Source organism: Hyla sarda, chromosome 6 (assembly GCF_029499605.1).
Source record: "Hyla sarda isolate aHylSar1 chromosome 6, aHylSar1.hap1, whole genome shotgun sequence".
NCBI lineage: Eukaryota > Metazoa > Chordata > Amphibia > Anura > Hylidae > Hyla > Hyla sarda.
In genome coordinates, this window is record NC_079194.1 from 260641619 (window position 1) to 260669501 (window position 27883).

At 42.6% G+C, this 27883-nt stretch overlaps 1 protein-coding gene across 5 annotated transcripts in view; it reads right to left on the reverse strand.

The window, feature by feature from the left end:
* Positions 1-27883, reverse strand: part of HRAS (HRas proto-oncogene, GTPase) — a 158649-nt gene that overhangs the window by 82393 nt on the left and 48373 nt on the right. For all 5 annotated transcript variants that reach the window (XR_008845327.1, XR_008845328.1, XR_008845326.1 and 2 more), the window contains exons 2-3: positions 20323-20373; positions 4581-4704 (exon numbers count right to left, since the gene is read on the reverse strand). Coding sequence is in view for 1 of the 5 variants with exons in the window: in XM_056527101.1 (XP_056383076.1) it covers positions 4581-4691 (111 nt within the window). In the remaining 4 variants the exon portion in view is untranslated. The remainder of the gene's footprint in view (positions 1-4580; positions 4705-20322; positions 20374-27883) is intronic.

Here is a 27883-nt window from a genome sequence, read left to right on the forward strand (position 1 = left end):
TTAGTGAAACTATCATCAATTACTATGCAACTAACAACCCCTGGTGTCCTATTATAGTGCTCCGGAAGTTATTGGCACTTCTGCATGGTAAGAAGGCAGACTCACCTCTGCTCCCATTTCCTGTGCAGCCACTGTCCTCCAACGACTTCGTAAGACATGTTCGTATACTGGCACGAAACATAGGCATGGACCCCAGTACCATTTCCGGCCATTCCTTCAGGATGGGGGCAGCCTCCTCGGCTTCCAGGCATGCCATACCCGCCCATATCATTAAACGGTTAGGTCGGTGGAATACGCCTTGCTTCCAGAGGTACATACCTGACCCACAGAGGGAAATAGCCAGCGCATTCAACCAGCTGGCAAATGTTTAAACTTCTATTATATGTATAATAAATGATCTTCACTACATGTCGGTGTTTTGCCCCCTTCTATAGGCTACCTCGGTCGGCCGGCCAGGCACACCTCAGGCTGGTACAGGTTAGGGAGTTATCCATGTCAGGTCTAACGTATTAACTTGACCACAAGTGGAAGTTAGCTGTGAACACAGCTAATTGAATTTGTGGGAGGAGTCTGGCACCACTATATTTACTAGGGTCCCGAGCATTAGGTTCCTCGTGGTGTCAGCGGCGTTTGCTCCCACCACTCCCGCCCCCTTTTTTCTTAAGGTTATGTATTTTATTTATTTCATTAAGGGTAGCCCCCTTCTTTTATAGGTCACCTCAGTCGGCCGGCCAGGCACACCTCAGGCTGGTACAGGTTAGGGAGTTATCCATGTCAGGTCTAACGTATTAACTTGACCACAAATTATATATATATATATATATATATATATATATATATATATAACGTTTTTTTCCTGGATAACCCCTTTAATGCACAGTGGGCTTAACAGTGCCTCCAGGTATTTAGGCAACAGTAGAAAGTAAATTAAACGATAGCGGTATTTAACACCAGACATGCATAGATTTACTTTTACAACGTAACAAAAAACAAACTTATTTGTGACCATGTTATAAAGTATGTATGACCACAAATTTACTCGGCATAGCAAAGCTGATAAATGTGCTACAGTAAGCAGGAACCACAAGGGTATTGTGATATTTGCTAACATTTAAACCATCAAAATTAAGACATTTAACTATGATCCACCTAGGAAAACAACAAATGCACACTTTTAGATCTAGAGGCACGTTTATAAAATATAGTGTTGTAAAAAAAATTCTCAACATTTTCTAAGGACACCATAGGAATAACTGTTGAACTTTATGGAATCTTCCCTTTTTAACCTTAAGAACTTTGTTACTGTTAGTAAATAAGTTGATACAAAAAATATTTTAATGTTATATAAATTTCCTTTAAATGTTTTAAAGACATTTGACAGATAACTAATAACATTGTTCTTTAAGTAAAAACTGATCTGAAGAAACACGAAGAAAGCAGAGATCCATAACTTTCCATTTATCAACCTCTTCCTGTTATAAATCCTTCTGTCACTGTGTTTTCACTTACATGCTACTCAAGATATTAAAACCTTTTTAGAACCTCCAGGGCAGTGAGGCTTGTTACAGTAATACAGTGTAAAGAGTATAGAAAGATTCAAAGATTTCATTGGTAATTCATGAATACAGCAAAACATAACATGTAATAGGTTTCTTCAAAAAACTATTCCAAAATCTAGCAAAACTCTTATTGTTGCTCATTCTTTTCTTGAATACTAACTTTTTACTAAGCGGTCTTCTCTTTTCTAAACTCTCGCCTCTCCAGTCCATCCTAAATGACGCAGCCAGGCTCATCTTCTTCTCTAGCTACTACACCGCTGCCTCACCTGTGCCAGTCTGCACGAGTTGCCCATTCCCCCTCATCTGCTACCACCCTATCTGGGCTCTACGTTCTGCCACTGGTTTAAGACCAACATCCTTTATAATCCAAACCATCCTTCAGTCTCCAAAACTTTAGTCAGGCTGCACCAGATCTGGAACACCACCCTGTAAAATCATACTTCTAAAATATCATTTTAAGCATGCTAAAACACATCTATTAAGAAGGCTCATCAGATTCCCTGATCAGTTGCCCCTACTATCTCCATTCTCCAGCCCCCCCCACACCTTCATTTAGCAGTAGCCCCCCCCCCCCCTTTACACTTAAACCTATTCACACCGATACTGACTGGTGACTGGCTTGCACTACCCTTCCACAAGATATTTATGTCGGAGATATAGAGCTCCCAACGGTGGGAGCCACACCTATATTCAGAACAGGGGTTTTCCAAATATTTATAATGCTAAAAGGGGTTATCCACCATAAAGGTGATTTTAGTACGTACCTGGCAGGCAGTAATGGACATGCTAGCTTTTTGTGAACTGGTATTTTATTTTGGAGTTTTCTTCTTTGCCTACAAATCCCATAATTTTATTTTCCTACCTCCCACACATCCGCCACCCCACCCATTGAAACATAAATGAGCTGCATCCATTCAAAAGACCTGTGGTTTTCAATCAGGGTGCCTAAAGCTGTTGCGTTGGTTGCAGATTGATCTCTCTCCCACCAAGCGATCCCTCTACCCATTGAAGCAGATAGGCTCCCTGTCATCAGCTGACTAGTGAGTCAGGTCTCTGTGCATTGCATCCTGGGAAAAATCTGAGACAAGTAATTTTGTATGCTGTTAAAAAAAAAAAAAAAATCCTGATCTGGGCCATAGCTCTGCTTCTTCAGATACATAGTTGCTAAAACAACAGGCACCCGAATAAGATGTCAGGACTAGTGGGCTGTTTTAAGGGTTAAGAATCATGCTATGCATTACCTTTTTGGTTGAGGTTTTTCCTTTCCTGGCTCTTGCTCCTGCTAGTAAGATTTATTCCGGAACTGACTAATATCTGTTCCCAGATACTCTTATATGTCATCCATGGCATGTGTCTTTCCTGTCTGCTCTCCTGGTTCTAACCCTTGACCTCAATCTTAATGCAGCTAAACAGTGGCTATTATGGGGACCAAGACCTGGAGATTTTCTCACAGAAGTTTACACCTCCTTGTAGGAGTTAAGGGTGAAGACCATTTTGGTCATTGCCAAAGGATAACAAGTTAATCAGAAACACCATATCTTAGGTGTTTGACTATAACAAAGCATACATGCATATAAAAATATCTAATTAAAAAATAAATAAACCCACACACACACACAGCTGTCAGAGGTGAAAAAAAATGAGAAGCAACCACCTATAAAAAGGGAGCACCTGTTTGCTGGAAAAACCAGAACTACCTACATGCAAGAAGAAGCTATCATGTGTAAAAAAAAAAATTATAATAATAAAAATAAATAAAAATAAAAAAGCAGCACAACCCAGACATGAGAAAACATAATTCTTTATTCCATACAGATTACTAAATAAAAAAATAAAAAATATATAAGTTGTTAGTTAATACTAAACAAGAGATACCAGCTATACTCGCAAGCAGTACAAAAATAGAGTGGGGCACATACAATAACTTAAACATTAAAATACATACAGACCATCAAGTCATGTCCATTGCCCCCACCAACTAGACTAGTCCCTACAAAGCAATACAAAAAGGTGAAGAATGCCTATAAAGTTAATAACCTGAAGATAGATATAGATATAGAATGCCTAAAGTTTGAGCCAAACAATTCTGGTATTGCCACAACACAGGAATACAGGCGGTTTAGTCTGAGGTAATAGTATAAGCTGTCCTATAATAATTAAATCATAAACAAATATAACAAACCTGTGCATGCTAAAGCATCTCTGCAAATCACGGATGTCATCTGTTAAGGGATAAAAGGAAAGCTAGGCTGGTGTGCATCAAATCCATGCTAGTGCTGATGTGTGAAGTGTTACAATATCTCCACCTAGTGCACAATGACCCCAAAAAAACAAAACAAAAAAACACACACACACACACACTCTCTATATGCATATACTGTATATGCTTTACTTTGGGTTTGTCCCAAAAAAATAAAAAAATAAAATGTTGGACAGACAACCCAACAGCTAAGAAAAGCAATTCAAAAGCATCATCTGTCAACCATCACCCTGGCCACGAGGCACAGATTGAAAGGGGGGGGCTTAAAAACAGGACTATTTTTCTCTTGGAGAAAATGGACACTGACATTAGGGGAGGCAGCACAGTTCTAACCCATCTGAGGATGGAATCTATTATAGTTAGGAACAGTCTCTCTGGAGGAGTTCAATGACTATTTACAGTTTTTTTCTAAGGCTACGTTCACATTTCGAGTAGTGCCTCCAATGTACTGATACTATTTCTAAAGCTCAAATTGGCTGCGAACTGATCTATGCACAAACAGGCATGGAACAAACACAGACGCATTCACTCCTATGGCCTGCATGGACTTGATCGTAGTCTGTTAGTGACTACAATCTGGTAATTTTCCAAGGTCATCAGACTCTTGATTCGGACGCGCTTGGAAAATGACCCAATCTTAGTTACTAGCTGACTATGATCAATTTGTACCAGCCATACAAGCGAATGCGTTCTACAAGTGTGCGGGCTGGTAGACAAAAAATAAGCAAAGTAGAGAAAACAAGCAAGTTATGGAGTCTTACCTCAATTGTTGGGTCATACTCATCAACAAAGTGGTTCTGAATAAGCTGAATGGTTAAGGCACTTTTTCCAACACCTCCTGCACCCACCACCACCAGCTTGTACTCTGTCATTGTCCAGGACCCCCTGCAGAAAAATACACAAAATATACTGAAACATTTCAAAAGTAGAATATATGTTATTATATATTATTAGTGTAAATAGCAAACACCGAGCATTGCGGATCAATATATTGGAACACCATTATACTGTACACCGGGCAAAGCCATAATTGTGGATTAATGGATAACTGTACTTAAAAGAACATTTATTACCTCCCTCAACAGAGATACATTAGCTTTTAGTTGCAACTTCCTATTAGTTAAATATGCATTTACTAAAGGCTATTGTAAAAGAGGCAATATCATAAAACATGCACACAATGAATGCCATTACATAAAAATTATAATTCATCTATACTTTGAGGAAACATACAAGGGTGTGGAAATTTATAAAAAAAAAATAAATAAAAAATTACTTGTCCAAGGGACTAAAACAGGAGCACCAACCTACTTGTCCCTTATAACAAGCCACTTGTCCTGGTACACAAAGTTATTTCCACAAAAATAGAATGTAAATAATAAAAAAAAATTAAAAGGGGTATTCTGGCCAAAGACATCTTATCCCCCTCCCATAGAAATGAACGGAGGGGGCGCAACATCACGTCTCCGATCTCGGAAACACAGAGGTTTCCGAGACTGGAGCAGCAGCCCCTCATAGGATGTGGGTGCTGCACGGAGATCACTGGGGGGGGGGGGGGGGGGGGTTGGATGATAGGGGATAAGATAATAGATCTTTGGCCGGAATACCCCTTTAATAGGCAGACCTAAAATCATTTTAACCCCTTTGCACTTTAGTTTTTTCCTCCTTAACCTATAATAGCCATACATTTTTCCATCTACAGACCCATATGAGGGCTTGTTTTTTTTGAGGGACCGATTGTACTTTGTAATAAAAACTTTAATTTTTCCATAATATATGGTCTGAAACAAAACAAAAAAAATTATAATAAAACTTCTTTTTGAGTTGAAATGTGAGTTTTTTTTTACCCAATTAATCTTGTGGTCAAACTAACATGTTATTTTGATACTTTAGGTCGGCCTGATTACAGCAATACCAAAATTTGCAGTTTACGTCATGTTTTACTAATTTTAAAAAATTCTAAACTTTTTAGAAAATGTCTTTTCTTTCATTTCCATTTTCTGACCCCTACACATTTTATTTTCCAGTATACCAGGCTTTAGGAGCAGCCTGGAGGCATTTTTTTTTTTTACCGTAATCTGTTTGATCTCTTTTTACTTTTTTTTTTATATGAAAAATGGGGGTGATTTGAACTTTAAAAATGGAAGGTGTTAATGTGTGTTTTTTGCCTGAAAAATTCACCTGCCCGATGCACGGAACTGCATGTCCCAGGTGTCGGGCGGAAGTATTTTAACATCCCTGAACATAGGAATGCTTCAAATGATATCATTTAGGATCACTGCAGCTACCACTAGAGGGAGGGGAGCACAGGTTACACATTTCACTCAAAAGTATTCAGTAAGCTCTATCCTCCCCCTAGTGCTTTCTACGAGCCCTGGAAATATAAAATCTAACCCCTTGACTATATTGGATGTACATGCACGGCATTACCACTTGGTACTTGATGACATATGCCATACATGTCATGCAGTGCAGGAGATCTATGAAGTGGGTTCACAAGCTGCCCTAAATTCTTAGACTAAGTGACAGCTGCCATCAGCAGCCTACACTCAGTCAATGACAGTCATTAGCAATCTCGTTGATGTCAGCCATTTAACCCCTTAAGTTCTGCGTTCAATAGTGATTGACATTGACTTGAATGAGTGACATCTCCACAACAAATTTTCGGGGTGTTAATTGGTTTCTTTGGCAGCAGGAGGCCTTGACTAGGTGATCTACAGGGCGATCTACTAATGAATCTGTAGGATTCTACTAGCAGATGTAATTTCAATGTAAAAAAAGACCAGAGCCCATCAAGTTAAACCTTTATGCCTATTGAGTCCCTACTGTGTTGATCCAGAGAATGGCAAAAAACCCATATGAGGTGATGCCAATAACCCCATACCAGGGGAAAAATTCCAGACTCCAAATATCAGAATAAACCCCTGGATCAATTCTGTCCCTATAAATCTAGCATCCATACATACCCTGTAATGTTCTTCCTATCCAGAAACACGTCTGGGCCCCTTTTAAACTTTGTTATTGAGTTTACATGACCACATCTTCCAGCAGAGTTTGATAGTCTCACTGCTCTTACAGTAAAGAATCCCCGTCTGTGCTGGTGTAGAAACCTTCTTTCTCTAGATGTTGTAGAGGATGCCCCCTTGTTATAGATACAGTCCTGGGTATAAATAGATCATGGAAGAGATCTCTGTACTGTCCCCTGATATATTTATACATAGTTATTAGGTTGCCCCATAGCAGTCTTTATTCTGAACTACCGTATATACTAGAGTATAAGCCGACCCGAATATAAGCCGAGGACCCTAATTACACCCCAAAAACCAAGGAAAAGTTATTGAGTTGACTATAAGCCTAAGGTGGGAAATACATCATCCCCCCCATGTAATCATCCAGAACCCAGTCATCAGCCAGACCCCCGTCATCATCACCGCCTGTCAATCCCTTCATCAGTGGTCTTCAACCTGCGGACCTCCAGATGTTGCAAAACTACAACTCCCAGCATGCCCGGACAGCCATCGTCTGTCCAGGCATGCTGGAAGTTGTAGTTTTGAAACCTCTGGAGGTCCGCAGGTTGAAGACCACTGCGGCCTTAGTCATCATCCAGACCCCCCTTTTGTTTTGTACTCATCTCCCCTCGGTGGGAAGTTAAGGTGAGCTGGTCTGGGCCATCTATGCTGCATCTATGCGGTCTGTCCGGTGGGGAGGGTTGGTCGTTGCGGGCTGTCCATTTTCACCGGGGGGGGGGCCTCTTCTCCGCGCTTCGGGCCCGGCCCCGGACTAGTGACATTGCCTTGACGACGACGCACAGGGACGTTCATGCGCAACGTCCCTGTGCGTCGTCGTCAAGGCAATCTCACTAGTCGATGGCTGTCCGGGCATGCTGGGAGTTGTAGTTTTGCAACATCTGGAGGTCCACAGGTTGAAGACCACTGAGAAGGGATTGACAGGCGGAGAGTTCACTCGAGTATAAGCCGACGGGGGCGTTTTCAGCACGAAAAATCTGAAAAACTTGGCTTATACTCGAGTATATATGGTAAATAACCCTAATGGGTACTATAGTCCTCCCATTACACTTCTTACCCTGTCTTTGAACCTTCTCCCACTCCACTACTGTATATCTTTCTAGTACACGGGGGAGTGATTTAAAAAGTGTAGAAACAAAAAAAGTTCATATTAAAAAAAAAATTTTTTAAAGTACCTCCACACCCCTTTTTCCAAATGATTGTGTTTTTTTGTTTTAAACAAACATTTAGTGTCTGACCTATTAAAATATAGGATTATTATTAAGGAATAAACTGAAAAAAAAGTCATCAAAAAACTAAATAAAGAATAAAAACAAAAATAAAAAGTCCATCTAAGCCAAAATGATACCAATGAAAACTATAAATCACAGTGCCCAAAAATTATCCCCTACACAGCCCCATAGTTATAGGGGGTCACATTAGTACAATAAACATTTATTTTGTGGTATTTTATTTGTAATTTTTTTTTTTTTTACAAAAGTAAAATAGTATGAAAGCTATATAAAGATGGGTACTGTTGTAATCATCAGTTGTACTGTGAAGTGCAATGCATAAAAATGAGCAATCAAAACTTTAGATTTTTTTTTTGTAGCCATACAAAAAAAAAAGAAAAAAAAAAACACTAAAAAATAAAGCATGGAAAAAAAAAGAAAAAGAAAAAATAAACTGTCCAAATGGAATGCAGTGGAGTAACCGTTAAATAGTACAAAAATAACCTGCTACACCTCACCTATTTCTCTGTAGGTTATAGCATTAGTCACAATCAAGCATTCCAGTGCTTCTGTAGTTCAGTCTCAGTAGACCCGTTTGACCCCATCAAAAAGGTCATTTCCTTACAAACCCTCTAAGAGGAGGAAGCTGGACCAGAAGTTTCCTTTCCAGCAGACATGCATGCATAATACCACACTCCATTGAGAAAGTCCATCATAATACCCATTAAAACACACTGAATCCTGCTTAATATACAAGGTATGAATCAGGATAACCATTTACCTATAACTAAAAGAGAACCTGCCAGTACATTGACCAGGCTATAACAGTAAGCAACACATACGTATTTTAATAAAGATTTCTTAAGTCTTGTACACTCTTGTGTGGTTCTGCAATAAATAAACCTGTATGTCCATGTTCGCTATTTAAAGTGCAACTGTCATGAAATCTGGGTGCAATAACCTGCACACAGCCTTTGTACTGTGTGCAGGTGGTGTGTATAGCAATGTTTTTACCTAATATTTGCAGGCTTTCATGACCCCAAAAAATGCTTTTGATCAAAGCCACTGACAGTCAGATAGGTGTGGGACGAGGTACGCGATGTCCCGTCGCCGCCATGCCCACCCCCTGTAGGTCAGCGCTGGGACAGCTGTGTGATTGACACACAGGTCCCAGCGTGTGCGCCCTTCAGCTCATCGAACGCGTGCTCCCCCAGCGAGCGCTCGCTAGTGCCTCAGTTTTCCACCTCAGTGCGCCTGCGCAGTGTTAGGTGCAGAGAGCGCGCTTCCTCTCTGCCCCTAGTACCTGGAACTGTCCTGCTTGTGCGCGCGTCTCCACCAGAGAGAAGAAGATAACTGGCACGGGTATAATAACCAGCCAAAAAAGCTGAGCTGAAGGACGCACGCGCTGGGACCTGTGTGTCAATCACACAGCTGTCCCAGCACTGACATACAGGGGGTGGGTGTGGCGGCCGTGGGGCATCGCTTACCTCGCGCCACGCCTATCCAACTGTCAGTGGCTTTGATCAAAAGCATTTTTGGGGGGGATCACGAAAGCCTGCAAATATTAGGCAAAAACATTGCTATACACAACACCTGCACACAATACAAAGGCTGTGTGCAGGTTATTGCACCCAGATTTCATGACAGTTGCGCTTTAATTATTTTATTTTTTTTTTGTTTTTTTAATAACATATAATGTTCTAAACCTTTGCAAATGAATTTAAAGAGGTACTCTGTTTGTTTTTTATCAACTGGTAGCAGAAAGGTCAAACAGATTTGTAAATTCCTTCTATTAAAAAATCTTAATCCTTCCAGTCCTTTTCAGCTGCTGTATACTAGAGAAGAAGTTCTTTTCTTTTTGAAATTATTTTCTGTCTGACCACAGTGCTCTCTGCTGACACCTCTGTCCATGTCAGGAACTGTCCAGAGCAGGAGATGTTTGCTATGGGGATTTGCTTCTACTCTGGACAGTTCATAACACGGACAGAAGTGTCAGCAGAGAGCACTGTGGTCAGACAAAGAAATTCCCCAATATCGCGCCACACCCCTACCCCTTAATTCCCTGGTTGAACTTGATGGACATATGTCTTTTTTCGACCGTACTAACTATGTAACTATGTAACTATGTAACTATGTAAAAAAGGAACTTCCTGTGGAGCATACGCAGCTGATTAGTACTGGAAGGGTTAAGATTTTTTAATAGAAGAAGTTTACAAATCTGTTTAACTTTCTGCTACCAGTTGATTTAAAAAAAAAATGCTTTCCACAAGAATACCCCTTTAAACTGGGGGTACCTTATGTTCTCATTTAATTCTAACATGTGCTGTAAATTCACCATATAATTCTCTATCTTCTTGTTGTTTGATCCTAGAAAGAGGGCAGAAGTTTGAGGAAATTCTAAAGATTTTCTGCTTTTATTAAAAGAATGTGTGTCATTTATGAGGCCTTCTGTGGACTGAAGTAATTGGTTTTTATTAAAAGTGGACTTTTATGGGGGTGGTCGCTATTCATAATGAATGGTGGACTGAAAACCTCATACGAAATCTGTTCTAGATAAGGGGATGGTCTTCTTAAAGAGGTAGTCTTTTAGAGAGGTTTATCTAGAATGCATAGTAACAGCAATTTTAGAATGAAAGAAGATGATGCACCTGATACTGAACCTGGAGTAGGGGACAGTATATATATTTTTACATTTATATATATATATATATAGCTTTGATTGTGGGTTCTTTTATGTCCTCCAGGAAATGTAAACCTGGAAAAACAGGACTGTACTTTCAGGGTTAATGGGTGTTCTTTACTAAGAAGCAGATCCTGAATTCCCTATGGCAATCCCATTTTGCTTCTACAAGTTTAACATTCCTGATGTATTGTGGAAGAAAGAAAACAGACAATCCTTTCTTTGTATTCTGCCTCTGTCTTATGAATGTTAAAAAAAAAAGTTACAGTAAGATGAAAAGTGGAAAAAAGTAGGGCTGGGCGGTATACCAGTTCATACCGAATACCGAAACTTTTGCGCTGCACGATATGAATTTTTCCCATACCGCAATACCAGTAGGGCCCCTCCCCCTTAGGAATGAATTAATGAATTAGCCCAGCGCTGCGCTGTCCCCACATCGGGGAACTAATCCTATGTGACCCGCCAGCGCTGTTCTGCTCCCCCCACCAAATCATGTGACCCGCCAGTGCTGTTCTGCTCTCCCCAATGAATTATCAGCCCAGCACTGCCCTCCTCCTCTTTGTTGGGGGCCGCAAGCGCTGGAACTCTATACTGTACGCCAGTGGTCTCCAACCTGTGGACCTCCAGATGTTGCAAAACTACAACTCCCAGGCATGCTGGGAGTTGTAGTTTTGCAACCGCTGGAGGTCCGCAGGTTTAAGACCACTGCTGTACGCTATATAGTTACATAGTTAGTACGGTCGAAAAAAGACATATGTCCATCAAGTTCAACCAGGGAATTGAAGGGTAGGGGTATGGCGCGATATTGGGGAAGGGATGGGATTTGATATTTCTTCATAAGCATTAATGTTATTTTGTTCCAGGAATGTATATAACCCTGTTTTAAAGCTGTTAATTTTTCCAGCTGTGACCAGTTCCTGAGGTAGACTGTTCCATAACTTCACAGTTCTCACGGTAAAGAAGGCGTGTCGCCCCTTGAGACTAAAACTTTTCTTCTCCAGACGGAGGGAGTGTCCCCTCGTCCTTTGGGGGGGGTTTAACCTGGAACAGTTTTTCTCCATATTTTTTGTATGGGCCATTTATATACTTATATACGTTTATCATATCCCCCCTTAAACGTCTCTTCTCAAGACTAAACAATTGTAACTCCTTTAATCGCTCCTCATAGCTAAGATGTTCCATGCCCCATAGTTTAGTCGCGCGTCTCTGCACCCTTTCCAACTCCGCAGTGTCCCTTTTATGGACAGGTGCCCAAAACTGAACAGCATATTCCAGGTGAGGCCGTACCAATGCTTTATAAAGGGGGAGTATTATGTCCCTGTCCCTTGAGTCCATGCCTCTTTTTATACATGACAATATCCTGCCGGCTGTATCCCTATGCCCGGGCTGCAAAAGATAAAGAAAATAAACTTTAACTTACCTACGTCTGCTTTACGCTGGGGACGGGAACGTCGGACAGCCGTCAGCCAATCACTGGCAGCAGCGATGTCCCGCCCCGGCCAGTGATAGGCTGAGCCCACTGTCATGTAAGGAGCTCTGGCCGGCTTCTTACATGACAGTGCCTTTAACCTATCACTGGCCGGGGCGGGACATCACTCCGGCCGGTGATAGGCTGACGGCTGTCCGACGTTCCCGTCCCAAGGAACAGTGTGAGGCCGGCGTAGGTAAGTTAAAGTTTATTTTCTTTATCTTTTGCATCCCGGGCATAGGGATACAGCGTACAGCAGTGGTCTCAAACCTGCGGACCTCAAGCTGTTGCAAAATTACAACTCCCAGCATGCCCAGACAGCCAACGGCTGTCCGGGCATGCTGGGAGTTGTAGTTTTGCAACATCTGGAGGTCCGCAGGTTGGAGACCACTGGCGTACAGTATAGAGTTCCAGCGTCGGCGACCGCAACATAGAGGAGGAGGGCAGTGCTTGCGGGTGACATATGTGAGGAGTACCCCGCTGGGCTGATAATTTATTGGGGGGGGAAGCAGAACAGCGCTGGCGGGTAACATGATTTGGGGGGTGAAAGAAATACCGTTATATACCGTGGAACCGCCATAAGTTACAAAAATACCGTGATACACATATTTGGTCGTACTGCCCAGCTCTAGAAAAAAAGTAATCCTTTCCTAGTAAAAGTGGAAAAAAGTTATCCAACTAGTTACAAAACTACTATAGGCAGTAGATATGGGCAGGAGCATTAGAGGCAGCCTAGGAATCAAGAAACAACTGAGAAGGGGATTCTAAACCCATGTTAATGTCTATAAGAGAAGTAATTTGCCGAAGCAAGGGCACGGGAAAAATGGAAAATGGTGGCGACATGAGCATGTGTACAGTACTGTAGATGCTATAGAGCTTTAAGTAGGAACACTGGCTCCATGACATTAAAAGTGGTGTTAAAAGTCCCCTACCTACCCAGAGCCACTGAAGTATTAACACAAGTATTTGAACCACCTTTCCCATAATAGGGAAGTTGTATTGGCATGAACAAGCACCCGTGAGGAGGAGGAGGGGCATTTCTTCTTTCAGTTTTAAAGAAGCACTCCAACCACAATTTTTATTCTCCGTTACTAAAAGACATTATGTAATATGAAATGCAGCTATTTTTTTTTTTTTTTATAGATTTTTTTTGTTTTTTTTACAGGTGTCTTTATTGCAGAAATATTTACTCCATTCCGTGCTTGGCTATCCCATATAATCGGCCATCAGACCCACTAAATCTTACAGTGCTATGTGTGTGCACAGGATGTCAGCTTCTTTATTCACATAAATGAGATTCTCTATGTATACATGTTCCTATTATCACCAGGATTATATAATTTTTGCAAGTAAAGCCCATGTGAGTCATGTATAAAGGCAAATCAAAAAGTAAAAAGTTAAGAAAAAAATTTCTCATAGCAACCTATCAGATTTCTTCTATTATTTTTCAGAGGCCTTTTTCTAAATAAAAAAGAAGCAATCTGATTGGCTGCTATGGGTACGTGCACCACTCATCTTCTACACAGGTTTCGATAAATTTCCCCCATAGTCTTGGTTGTAACATTGATCTAGCTTCAGTAGGCCTGCAGAGAAGGGTTTGAGCTGCTCCCAAAGCCAGCTGAGCATGGCTTCCATTCCTGTATCATCAGAGAAATCTGCAACCAGGCAGCGTCCAAAAACATGATAATCTCACAGGACCAGATCAGGTTGTAAGGAAGAGGAGGACGACTTTTCAATCCAAGCCTTTGCCCTTTCTCTACTATCACTGCTGCTGTATAAGAACGCGCATTGTCATGGTGCAGTAAGACTGTTTGGAAATCATTCCTTTTTGGCTACAAATTACAGATTCAAGTTTATTTTATTGGATACACCTGTTATTTCTGCTTTAAACCTTTCTACCCACTTTAACCTTTTATTGGCTCAGGTGTTGTCTCAGTATGTACAAAACACTGTAAGGGCTGACTGCACGGAAGCTGCGCACAGGAAGTCCCCAGATTTAGAGCATTGGAGAGCCAGGGCAGATAGATCCTCGGGGGGGGGGGGGGGGGGGGGATCCTGCTAAGATATTCTGATGGAGCTTTTGGCACCACTCGAACAGGGCCTTGGACGCCCATGCCGAGGCGAAGATGGGAAAAAGAGAAGAGCCAGCTGCTTCAGAGGCAAACTTCGCTAAGGATTCTACCTTCTTGTCCGTGGAATCCTTGAAGGCAGCGGCATCTGCCAGTGGCAGTGTAGTCGCCTTAGAGATCCGGGAGATTGGTGGTTCCACAGAGGGAGGGGAAACCACCTTAGTGACAAAGTCCTTGTCAAATAGATAACATTCTTGAATCGTCTTGATTCCCGGGAATCTCTTGTCTGGATGTTTCCATGCATATTCCAGAATGTCGTCAAAGTCAGCATGAGAGCTGAACCTTTGAGGTGCTGGCTTAGCATGATGAAAGCATATTCCTGGAGTGACATCCGAAGATCCTGGGTCCTCTAAGTGAAAGGTGTCTCTTATGGCTGTCACCAATGAGTTCACCGTTTCAACTGAATCCGAGCGGTCCTCTGAGTCAGATGCCTGCTCGGAAGCCTCGTCCGCCAGTTCACCATGAGAATGTGAACGAGTAGAGGCAGTCCTGGAGGGGGGCGACCCTGACCGGGTACGCGGCTCTGGCGTGGCAGAGCCGCGACTCTGAGAACGTCCTCCGGAGGAGCGACGTTTGTGCCCAGATGACGGGGGGGGGGGCGGGACCCACGAGGGGAATGCCCACGTCTATCTGAAGACTCAATGGAAGAGTCAGACAAGGCACCCCTAGTACGCTTGTGAGAGCGTGATGTATGAGGAGACGAGGAGCGGGCCCTCTCAGAGGCCCTGCGCAAGGAAGACCCCCACAAGGTGGACAACACTTCCCGGGAGGCCTCAGCCACCGAACGGGAGACTTGGGTCAAGTCAGCCATATACTGGGTCAGGGAAGAAACCCAGGCTGGTGGAGCGGCTGAATCCACCGGAACCGAAAGGGCATCAGGGGGTACCAGGGGGTCTAGGGGAGCAGTGGAGAAGGCAGGGCAAGTGGGCTCAGCAGAGCCAGGCATCTTGGTATTACAGTGCTTACTGACAAAATAAGTCACTGACGTTCCAGGTTTCTGTTTAGAGGGAGGAACAGCTCTGGGTACGGACATAATGAGAAAAGAGACAGGAACTTTCTCACCCTAGTCTGTGTCCCCAGGCAACTGCAGTGAGGAGAACTCGGCTACGTGCAGCTAGAGTGCCAGCCAATAGGGAGAGAGGGGCGTGCCTGAAGCAGAGGCACTAACTAATTGGCCCCTCCTAACTGAAAATCGCGCCCCCGGCGCTGATTGGAGGCTACTTCACGCCTCTGAAAAGCTCCAACCGCCCTGTGGGTGGAGCTATAGACTGCCGAGAAGAAGCTGTATTGGCGCCCGCTCCTTGTCCCGAGCGCACATGTCAGCCGCATATGCGCTCGGGGAAATAGAGCGGGCGGCCTATACGCCGGCAGAGACTGCCGGAGAAAGTGAAAGTAAGCTGGCGCTGAGAGTGCCCGGCCCGTACCAGCGCCGCATATAAGGCACTGCCGGAGAAGTGAAAGTAAGCCGGCGCTGAGAGCGCCCGGCCCGTATCAGCGCCGCGGCTGACAGCCGCATATAAAGTGCTGCGGACATAGTCGCAAGGAACACACACATACAGTGAAGTGCCCAATGTAAAACATAGATTACATGCCCCCTGAGATGCCACTGCTCCCCAGAATAAAAGTCCAGCCCCTGTATAAGCCAGCCCCATAACCTGAAAGGTGGGCCAAAAACAGGGGGTCTCCAGAGGTTGCAAGGCCGTACCTAAGGAGAAAAGGGAGGAAAGTACTTACCTCAGTCAGAAGAACTTACCTAATGGAGTCTTCAGTGAAGTCTTCAGTCAGCTTTAGTTACCTGCATCACGCTTGGCTGCTATGCGCGAGCGAGGCGAGCAGGGAAATCGGGGGACCCGGACCCATGAGGTACCAACCCAGGCGCTGACCGTTGGCGAGGGGGGGGTGAACAACGCATATACGCAATGTCTGTGCCCCCTTACTCGCAATGGGGAAACAGGGAACCGGAGTCCCTGAGTCCCCACCTGAAAACAGAAAAGGAAAAGGAATAAAAAACCCGTCCCTATACTAGGAAAACAAAAAGTCAGAAGACCTGGTCTGGAGAATTCCCGACCATGTCCACCTCCTTTAGACATTAAGCTTAAACTGATTAGCTCAGGGCCTGAAGGCGGGTATATCCTGCTGGGAGGAGCCGACTTTTTTTTTTATTACTATAGTGTCACACCTCCTAGAGACAGCAGCATACACCCACGGTCTGTGTCCCCCAATGGAGCCGATAGAGAAATGAAAAATTTAGGGTAACACCAGCATTTTAGTGAAAAAAAAAAAAAATTTCTTCATTTTCACATCCAACTTTAATGAAAATTCTTCAAACACCTGTGGGTGTTAAGGCTCACTATACCCCTTGTTACGTTCTGTGAGGGGTGTCGTTTCCAAAATGAGGTCACATGTGTATGATTTTACAGCGGTTCTGACATAAACGCAAAAAAAATTACAGCCACCCATGTGCAAATCACCAATTTAGGCCTCAAATATACATAGTGCGCTCTCCATTTTACACCCCCATATGGGGTATTTCCGTACTCAGGAGAAATTGCGTTGCAAATTTTGGGGGTCTATTTTTTCCTTACGGTGAGTTTCCCACTAGGAGTTCGCGCTGCGGCGAAAAATGTCAAGCAGGAAACTCACTGTAAACCCACCCGTGTGAATGTACCCTGTACATTCACATGGGTGGGGGGGCAAACCTCCAGCTGTTTCAAAGCTACAACTCCCAGCATGTACTGACAGACCGTACATGCTGGGAGTTGAACTTTTGCAACAGCTGGCGGCACACTGGTTGAAAAACCTTCAGTTAGGTTATGTTACCTAACTCAGTATTTTCCAACCAGTGTGCCTCCAGCTATTGCAAAACTACAACTCCCAGCATGTACTGATCGCCAAAGTGCATGCTGGGAGATGTAATTATGCAACAGCTGGAGGTACGCAACTACAACTCCCAGGATGCTGAGACAGGTGTTTGCAGTTTGGGCATGCTGGGATTTGCAGTTTTGCAACATCTGGAAGGCTACAGTTTAGAGACCACTATATAGTGATCTCCAAACTGTGGCTCTCCAGATGTTGCTAGGCAACTCACCGGCTTCCGTAGGATCCAGGGAGCCGCATTGCCGTCCTCTTCTGCCGCTGATCACCGCCGCCGATGAGTAAGTGGATCTTCAGCGCCGGTCCTCGTCGGTTTCCCCGTTCTGCCCGGCCTATTGTGGGTGGGCAGAACGGGGAAACCGAAAGTTAACCCCCCTGCCCTAAATCTGCTATTGGTCGTCGCTTCTAGATGACCAATAGTAGGAATAGGAGGGGTGGCACCCCTGCCACCTCACTCCTATCTCTTCAGGGGGATCATGGGTGTCTTATTAGCAGGAGACTGCATAAGGGTTTCCTCCTAACATTCTCCCAGCCCTCTGGCAGGGAGCACATGGTAGGTTTCACACTGGTGTGGTTCTCTGTGGCAGCCATTGTGTCTGTGATGCTTTATCTGTGGGGTGGTGCGGTGCAGAGCCAGGGGCTTGGTCAGGCAGCAGTGGGGCTGCCTGGCCACTGGGTCATTCCCCCTGCGGGCATGGTGTCTTAGAGGCAGTGTTCGGTTAGGGGCCACTCTGACTAGGTGGCCTTCACGTGACGAGTGGGCTTGTACTTTTTGAACAAATTGTATACTAACAACCTGTTTTTTAAATTATGCTGAGAAGCAAGTAGATCAAAATACAAATGGTGGATGTGCGGCTGTGTGTCTCCATTTGTTTTGTTCATATTTCACAGTGCCATCTCCTCAAGACAGGAACCTTGCTTTATAATTTAAACTTTTATGAGTTCTAGAGAGACCACTCTCAGTTTGGGTCCATTCTCCATTGATGATCAGACCTTGTCAGAAAGCACTGCCATCTTAGTAAGCAACCGCAAGCTCTCAGGCCCAGACATAGGGGATATTGTGCTAGTAAAAAAAAAGTGTTCCAGAATTTGGCCTCATCTTCATTTGATATGGGTTATACAGTGGAAACAATCCCGTAAGACAGTGAGTATGGCACCCAAGCTAGCCATTGCACTTTAACAGATCTGGAAATTAGGGTTGATGTTTTCCTATCCTTTATTTAGGCTCTGACAATCAATATATTCACTAATGTAGAAAGGTGATAGCAAATCTTAAAATGAAAAGGATCAAAGGACAGTTGACACTAATATGCAGGGATTTTATCTCAGAAATATTACTTAGACATACCAGGAGGGTGACATGTTATTTCCTTCAAGGTCAGTGGGAGCTGACGCTGGTTGTATATCACATGCCATCAAACTGCTGCCCTGTCAGCAGTCCCTGCGCTCAGATTTCTCCCTACCGATCAAAGTATTTTCAATTAGAGGAGGCAGGAAAAATAGGGCCACTGCAGCTAAAAATAACAGGCATGGACTTATTAAATGGCTCTGCCTGCCAAAGAGCATATTGATTTGTAGAAATGCTTCCATTAGCAGTGTCCGAGAAAATACATCTGATGTTCTCATGTATTCATTGTTTTAGTGCTCAACCCTCCTGGCTTACCAACAAAGAGCATTAGATGTACCTCGATACACCAAAAAAAAGAGTCACAATTTGCTGTATTCTATAGGCCTTACTATTTCCTGCTGTTTGTGGTGTATGTATGTGTTTTGTCTGTCTCACAATGTTCCTAAGTAGCATTTTCATAGAAACAGCCAATACATGTATGAGTTGATATGTTTACAAGAGTGTGATGAACTCCTAGCACTATTGGCTCCCAGTGATAATGAGAAGCATTTTTCCCATTACAAGTCACATGATCCTTTTATCATGTGAATCAAGGGTTTCTCTTTTATTGTGAGAAAATAAAAAAATAGTTAGTTAGTACGATCGAAAAAAGACATATGTCCATCAAGTTCAACCAGGGAATTGAAGGGTGGGGTGTGGTGCGATATTGGGGAAGGGATGGGATTTTATAAGGGGCTTCAGAACACCGTCCCTGCAAAATGACACCCATGCTACACCATTACAAGCATATCATGTGACCTGCTGTGGTACTATTTGGGCAACCTGTAGAAGTAATATTTGGAAAATGTAAAATACTTTATCTGCATATAGACGGCTAAGGGGCAACCAAATAATATCATCTAATTATATCATCAGGGGGCAAAATAAACATCTCTCCCATGATCTATTCATACCCAGGACTGTATCTATAACAAGGTGGCATCCTCTACATCTAGAGAAAAGAAGGTTTCTACACCAGCACAGACGTGTAAACTATAAAACTCTCTGCCAAGGAAGGGATCATGGTGAGCTCAATAAAAGAGTTCAAAAGGGCCTGGAAGCATTTCTGGACAGTTAGGCCGGGTTCACACTACAGAAGCGGCTGGAAAATTTCAGGCCACATACAGAGGGTGGGTGTATGGTGGTAAGGGGGAAATGAGTGGGAAAAAAAATACCGTGGAACCACCATAAGTTTTAAAAATACCGTGATACACATTTTTGGTCACAAGTTCTATATTTTTTCATGGTAATGGTTTGTGCTGGTCTGTTTCTTTCATATGGGCTTTCCTGTGTATATAATTTTTTTTTAGGGGTTAGGGGATTTTTGTCATTGTCTTGTATTGTTATTTTATAAATAAAGAGATTTTGGTATAATAGTTTTTTGGTTATGGTGTGATTTATGGGTGCCAATTATAGGTTTATATATGACAGTAGGATATAGGTTGAACATTTGTCTTTTCAGTCTTATTAACTATGTTACTATCCATGCTGGTATTATTTATAAGATCCTTTGTAATTAAAATGGGTGGTCAGCCCTATATGCTTTGTCAAGGGGCTGACAGATCTAGACTAGCCCTTACCTCAGTATGGACATCTAACGTTTGTCTTCTGAGCCTTTATAGGCATGTGATTTCAAATGCAAACACATTGCTATCTTTTAATAATTTCACTTTTGACATATTAGATCAGGGTCAACAAAAATATTTCAATAAAGTGCTGAGAACTCACCCTTCCCAAGGTGCCAGTTACGTCTCTCCACACGGCCACAATTTAAATCACCTGAAATAGAAAAACAAAATTTGCAAAATATGTATACAAAATGTGCAAGCAGGTAAAGGCAGTTTCACAGCAATGATATGTGAATAGATACTGTTAAATACTACTAGCATTACTTTCCTTTGATTGTGAGCAACTAAATACTACAGCAGGGAATTGGACAGCAAATCCAATTCCATGTGATCTTTTTCTTTTGCAGACTCAACACTATACACAAGCTGTTTAGGGAAATATAGGGGAACATATACAGCTAAAAATACCAGGCTACAAAGTTTACTAACAAGGGCCATGGTGTCACAAAAGGAGAAGACCAGGACTAGGATCAGTGATCACGTCTAGGATACAATGAAACCAAACAGAACAGACAGATATTTCCCTTTATATGTAATTTGCTCCACTTATGGTAAAGGAAGTCACCTCCCTGTGTTGTGTGTGTTTATAAATAGTTTTCTCTTAAGTACTTATGTGAATTCAAGAAGGTATGTATATATAGAAAGTGCATGTGAATGTGTGTGTATGGTACACGTGTATCAATGTCTCTAGAGTGTGTGATGGGAAGTGTAGCTGGGAAGCCCATTCCTTCCTCCGAGCCCCTCCTGTTATTCCCAAGTGACTTCTTGCGCTTCCTGAGGTGAGCAGACTACCTTTTACTTGTAAGTGGGGGCCACAAACAGCATTTAAGGGTAGAGTTTGATATTTAGGGTGAGCAGCAGCCCCTCTTCTCTTAGCTGGGACACGTACACCTGTATCCTGCTATCCTATTATGAGCCGTACAGATTTTTTAATAAAACAAAGCAAAACAACTGGTTTATACATCTCTATCACATATCCATCACATATGTTACTGTGGGGTTATTATGGACAACATTTTCATTCAGTTATGTGTGTCCCGCATGGAAACACATGCAATGCTTTCAGAAAGTTTTCAGACCATTTCTTTTTTTCATATTTTAGTATGTTGCAGGCTTGTGTTCATTTAAAAAAAAGGAGAAAAAAAAAGAAAGAAAAAATTCCCATCATTCTGGATTCAATACCCATAGTGAAAATGTCAAAATAGAATCTTAGAAATTTTTTGCAAATGAAAAACAAATATTTCACATGGACATAAGTATTTAGACCATTTGCTAGGACACTTGAAATTTAGTCGCGAGAGCTTCCAATTCTCTTGATCATCTTTGAGATGTTCCGCACTTTGATTGAAGTCACCTGTTGTCAATGCAGTCGATTAGACTTCATTTGGAAAGAAAGAGCCCCATCTTGTCAAGGTCTCAAAGCTGACAATGCATATAAGAGCAGAAACCAAGCCGTGAGGGGGAAGGAACTGTCCATACAGCTCAGAGACAGGATTATGTGGACACATGAGAAGAAAGGGATATAGTCAACTCATCCAAGACGACAGACCACGACCCGGACAGGTGCGGACCTCACCGGAAGCAAGATGTAAGAAAGAAATGGAAGTCCAGCGTGGTATAATCAAAGTAGATTGTGCGGTTTATTATTACAAGAACGCAGTACACAGTGGATGCATGATGGTGACGCGTTTCAGCTGGTGGCACCCGGCCTTACTCATACAACGGTAAGACTGCCATGCTATCCTTATAAAGGGGGAAGGTACTCGCCCTACTTGCTAAATCCCTATATGGATGGGAGATCTCTGCTGGTTCGACACCTCAGGTGTAATTACACAGGTGTGAACCTTATAAGGGTAGCATGGCAGTCTTACCATTGTATGAGTAAGGCCCGGTGCCACCGGCCAAAACGCATCACCATCATGCATCCACTGTGTACTACGTGCTTGTCATAATAAACCGCACAACCTGCTTTGGTTATATCGCGCTGGACTTCCATTTCTTTCTTACAGGATTATGTGGAGGTACAGATCTGAAGAAAGTTACAAAAAATGTCTGCAGCACAGACAGTTGCCAAGACTCCAGTGGCCTCCACGGTTCTTAAAGTGTACCTGTCATAATAAAAAATGTTAAATGTATTTGATACGTCATAATAATATACCAAAAGTTTTAATCATCGGGGTCAGAGTGTACGCACTAAACATGTTCTATCATGGCTCTGTGTGATGTGACCAGGACAGACTTATAAGTATATAAGACACAAAATGGAGAGAGAAGCGCATGGTAATGCAGCTATCAAAACTTATTCTACTGATAGGTTGGGGTCTGAACACTCAGACCCCGACTGATAAACATTTTCACATGTCCCTAACACTTTAAACGGAAGAAGCCTGGAACAACCAGGACTTTTCCTAGAGCTGGCTGCCCCACCGAACTAAGTGATTGTGGGAAAAAGGCCTTGGCAAGAGATGGAACTTAGAACCTATTGGTCACTGTGACTGAGATCTTGTTTGTAGATGGCAGAAAGGTCAACTATCACTGCAGCACTCCACAACATGGACTTTATAGTACATTGACCAGTAAAATACACATGGAAACCCAAATGGAGTTTGCAACAAAAAAAAAATACAAAGCAAACAGACCGAGAAGCATGATTCTCTGGTCTGATTAAACAAAAAATTATTAGGCCACAATTCTAAGTCATATCTGGAGGAAACCAGGCACTGCTCTTCACCTGCTCAATACCATTCCCACAGTGAAGAATGGTGGTGACAACATCATGTGTTTTTTTTTTTTTTAAATCACCTGTTGGGACAGGGGGACTGGTCAGGGCTGAGGGAAAGAGAAAAGCCAAGAGAGATATTCTTAATGAAAATCTGATCCAGATGCTACACACCTCAGACTGGGCAGAAGACTCACCCTCCAACAAAACAATGGGAGATTTATCAAAACCTGCGCAGAGAAAGAGTGGTGCAGTTGCCCATAGGAACCAATCAGATCGCTTCTTTCATTTTTAAAGAGGCCTGTGAAAAATGAAAGAAGTGATCTGATTGGTTGCTATGGGCAACTGCACCACTCTTCCTCTGCACAGGTTTTGATAAGGCTAGGTTCACACTGTGGAATTTCTGCCCGAGATCTAGCCGACGGCACTAGGACCGCGCGGACTACATTGTTGTTCCCATAGATGGCAGTGCATTTCTGAGCAGATCTCCCAAAAGATCCACCCAGAAATTCATTGCAGTCTATGGGGGCAGCAATGCAGCCTGCTCAGTCCAAGCGCCGCCGGCTCGATCTCCGGCAGAAATTCTGCAGTGTGAACCTAGCCTAAATCTCCCCAAGACCCCAAGCATACAGCCAGGACATTTGTGTTTTGCACAATTCTTTGAAGTTACTATGTCTAATTTAAGAAATTGCGCACTATCCATATAAATGGTGTACCATTTTTAAAAGGATGCGCAAAGGGGGAAACGCTATGCAACAATAAACATCCCACATGGTTCAACCCATTAGGGAGTGAAGTATAAGTGTGCAATTTTTTGCACAAAGATTATTGTTTTTGCGCAGGTGATAAATGCCCCCTCCAAGTGCAACAATACAAAAATTACTAAGCGAGCGCAAACTACTAAATAAATAACCCAGAATACCACTCAAAAACATGCCAAAATTGTGTCATAATGGAGCGCAAAATGATGTGCTAAAATAAAACAAAAATGAAAGTTTTTCCCAAAGTCTGTAATGACAAAATTTGAAAGGGCCTGAAAACTTTCTGAATGCACTGTAGGTTTATGTACACAGAGCTGGATGCAAACAGCCCCATGCACTGTGTAGTGGCCATGAGGTACTTGTTTACACACAATATAAATCAAAGACAATAAAAGGGTTCCTAAAGTTGTAATTTTTTTTTATAAGGACACTCTTTATACTGATCAACTTTATTTTCTAACTGTTATCAACTATTGAGAATGGGGATAACCTGACTGCTCCATGGTCGCTGCTTTGTCTTCAGATATCAAACATTTCCACAGATATCTGAGCACAACGTTATAAGCTCATTTATAAGCTGCATGTAAACTTGTCCAAATAAATGTAATCAGCCATACAACACAGACAGCGACAGATAAACTAGTCTATCAACTAACACCTAAGGGAACTGTTAAACGTAACATGAAGCTGCCTGTAAACACAAGAAGTTGGCAAATGGGAGGGTGTAGCGTGCGCTGCCTTGTAGTTTGATGTCAAAAGTCACCGAAAACACGTGGAAGACTGTGTTCTGATCAAACAAGACCAAAAATTGTACTTTTTGGCCTCCATACACAATGCTATGTGTGGCGGAAACCCAACACTGTCCATCACCCTGAGCACACCAGCCCCACATTGAAACATGGTGGTAGAATCATGCTGTGGGCATTCTTCTGTAATGCGGGTAAAGAAAACTGGTCAGAAAAGATGGATGGATGGATGGATGGATATGTCAAATATAGCGCAATCCTTAAAAGAAAATTTTTATGAAGTCTGCAAAAGACTTGAGACTGGGACTGAGGTTCTTTCAGCAGGACAATGTAAGAGTTATCAAAACCTGTAGAGGAAAATTGGTGCAGCTACCCATAGCAACCAATTTGCTTCTTTTATTTTTCAGAAGACTTTTCAAAAATTAAAGAAGTGACCTGAATCGTTGCTATGGGCAACTTGGCAGCTTTTCCTCTGTACAGGTTTTGATATTTCTCAACCTTTTTATAGGTCACTTTCCTTATAAATCTGCCCACTAAGGGTCTCCGTTCTGGTCCAGACTACATTCTGTCTGCTCAAATGCACAGACGTTGGTCTCAGGGAGTGCAGTCTGACCATAGGCAGTGAATAGCACTCGCTCTCCCTGTTTCATGCACAGGCAGAGAGAGAGAGAGAGAGAGAGAGAGAGAGAGAGAGAGAGAGAGAGAGAGAGAGAGAGAGAGAGCGAGAGAGAGCACGTGCTATTCACTGCCTATGGCAAGACCGCACTTCCTGAGTTTGGTCTCCTGCCAGGAGACCAAAGTCTGTGCATTTGAGCAGACGGAATGTAGTCTGGACCAGAAGGAAGACCCCTAGTGGCCAGATTTATAAGGCTATGAAAGGGACATAAGACTTTTTTTTTTACAGGGAGTAAATTACAAATCTAACTTAATTTTACCTGCTATGTCATATGCAAAAAATAATTTGAATGACAGTGCTCATTTAAGGAGAACAGTGTAGGTACTACATATGAGCCACGTGTCACTAGTCCTGACTTCAACAGATAAATTCCTTAACCCAGTTCCAGCCCCATTGTGAGGACACAGTCTACAATTCTACTTCAAGTGGGATTAGCAAGGATAGAGCTAAACAAGAAACTACAACAAAAGCAGAAAGCACTGCATAGTGTATTACTGGGATCACAATCACACATTAACACTCCAAGTGAATAGATGCCCTTGGTGGTTGTGCAGGCCACAAGTGGCACAGCACAACTTTGGAATTCGCATATAGATGTGTATCATTTAGTCTCTCCTATTCAGTGGTGATACGATAAAGCAGACTATTCCTCCCTATGGATGATGGGAAAACAACGGGCGCCCAGACAGCTTCCAAACCAAAGCAGTAAGAAGTGGTGAAATGCGTTGCATGCTGGATAATAAACTGGTTGTTTCTGCTTTGGAGGAATCATCTGCTTTTTTGTAGAGCTGACAAGGGCCTTGCTATGTTTAATGGATCTTTTAGGCCATGTTCACACGTCGGAATTTCTGTGCGGAATTTGGCATGGTAATTCCGCTGCCGCAGAGTCCCAATGAATTCAACCGGGTTCTGCTGCTCTGTGCACACAGCTGAATTTCCGTGTTAGCTATTTCCAGCATAGAAATTCTGATTTCCGTGTCTGCAGAAAGAATGAACACATTCCTTCTTTCTGCGGACTCCCCAGGGAATGCATAGCTGTCTATGAGACGGCGCATTTCTGCGCATTTCTGTGCAGTAATAGCCCTGGCATATTATGCCATTGCCCGCAGTTTGTGGAATGTGCGCACAGAGATTTATTGATTTCTATTTAACCACTGAAATTATTTTCTAATGCTGCTTACATTTCATAAGAATCCTCTGTCTTTGCAGAGGGAGGGGTGGGAATCTTACCACTGCAATTCCCCTAATAAGATCACCTGTTCTCTAATGACTTAACATTTTAGACTCCTAGAGTCTTGCCAAGACTCACCAGTGGGGGGGGGGGGGGGGGGGTCAGTTCACATTATGTTTAGTTTTTATGTCTTTTTTTTCTTATAGGAAGAATGTTTTTCAGAGAAATATTGCCAAGAGGAGAAAGTGATTTGACAATATCACAAATTGGGTGTTTTATGAAGATGTGAAGTCTTCAGGCTATGCTCACATGTTGCAGTAATAACGTGTTTTGCCCATGTGAAGATCCAATATATGAACACAGCCTGAGGGGAACTGTATAATTACTGTATATTCTGAACCCATTTAGATAGCAGTAGCATACGGCTCTCAATGGGATGGGGGTGGGGAAGAAGGGTCTGGTAGGTGATTATGTTATCCTGTAGTTCACATAAAGTCAGTTGACCCTAGACAGACCACTTTGACACATTAAAGGGGTTCTCCAAGATTAGAAAAATAGAGCTCTGTCTTTCTATTCTTGGATTACCCCTTTAAACACTGATTTGTGTGTGTGTGTGTGTGTGTGTGTGTGTGTGTGTGTGTGTGTGTCAGGCTGGTAATCACGCAGTTAAAGAAAAAAAAATGTATGAACACAACTGTGCTAGAATAAAACAGATGGTACTGTAGGATTATTGATTAGGAGTGTGCATGACAGGAGCTAAAACCTGAAGAGCTTCTGTCTCTCCATCAAATAAAAAATCTGAAACAGCCTAAAGGTTTTCTTAGGTTATGCCATTCCTTCAGAAAACATAAGGCCTCATTCATTTCAGCCTTATTTTATGCCATAACCAGCTGAAAAAAAAGACCCGTTTATCAATAGTTTGAGGATTAAAAACTGTGTACACAAAGCCTACGTCAAAAGACAACTGTGCGTTACCATTCCCCTTCATAAAAAGGCGTGTTACTATATAGCCTGACAATGTCCAATCAATGCAGACGGAATCAGACTGGGCAAAGACAAGACCTACTGACAAGTGGAATGGTAAACTATTGTCAATTAATTGATACATTTCCTGCAGGAGTAACAGCAAAATGAAGAGGATATGCTCCAGAAATCTTCTTTCATGAGGATTGGAATACATGTTTTGACCAGAACAGTTATGTTAGGGTGCATTCGCACCACAATTGTGTGATATAGTCGCCAGGGAAATTCAAAAACCGCCCTCTGCCGTATCCCCAGCACCACATCCCATTAATTTAAATTAGCCAGAAATTACTCCGGTCGACTCATTTCTGCACCGTGTCCGGTTTTGTTGCTGGACTGAAAATCGTAGTCTGTTACAGGTTTTAGTCCGGATATAAAACTGATATGATGAAAAATTAGCTGACCAGAGTCACTATCTGACTCCAGCCGGCTCATTTCAATTAATGAGATGCGGGGGTCCGGCCGGGATACGGATGAATGCAGGATGAGGATCCAGCGACCGTATCACACAATCGTAGTGCGAGTCCGAATAGAACTAAGACAACCAGCACAAAAAAGCTATAGA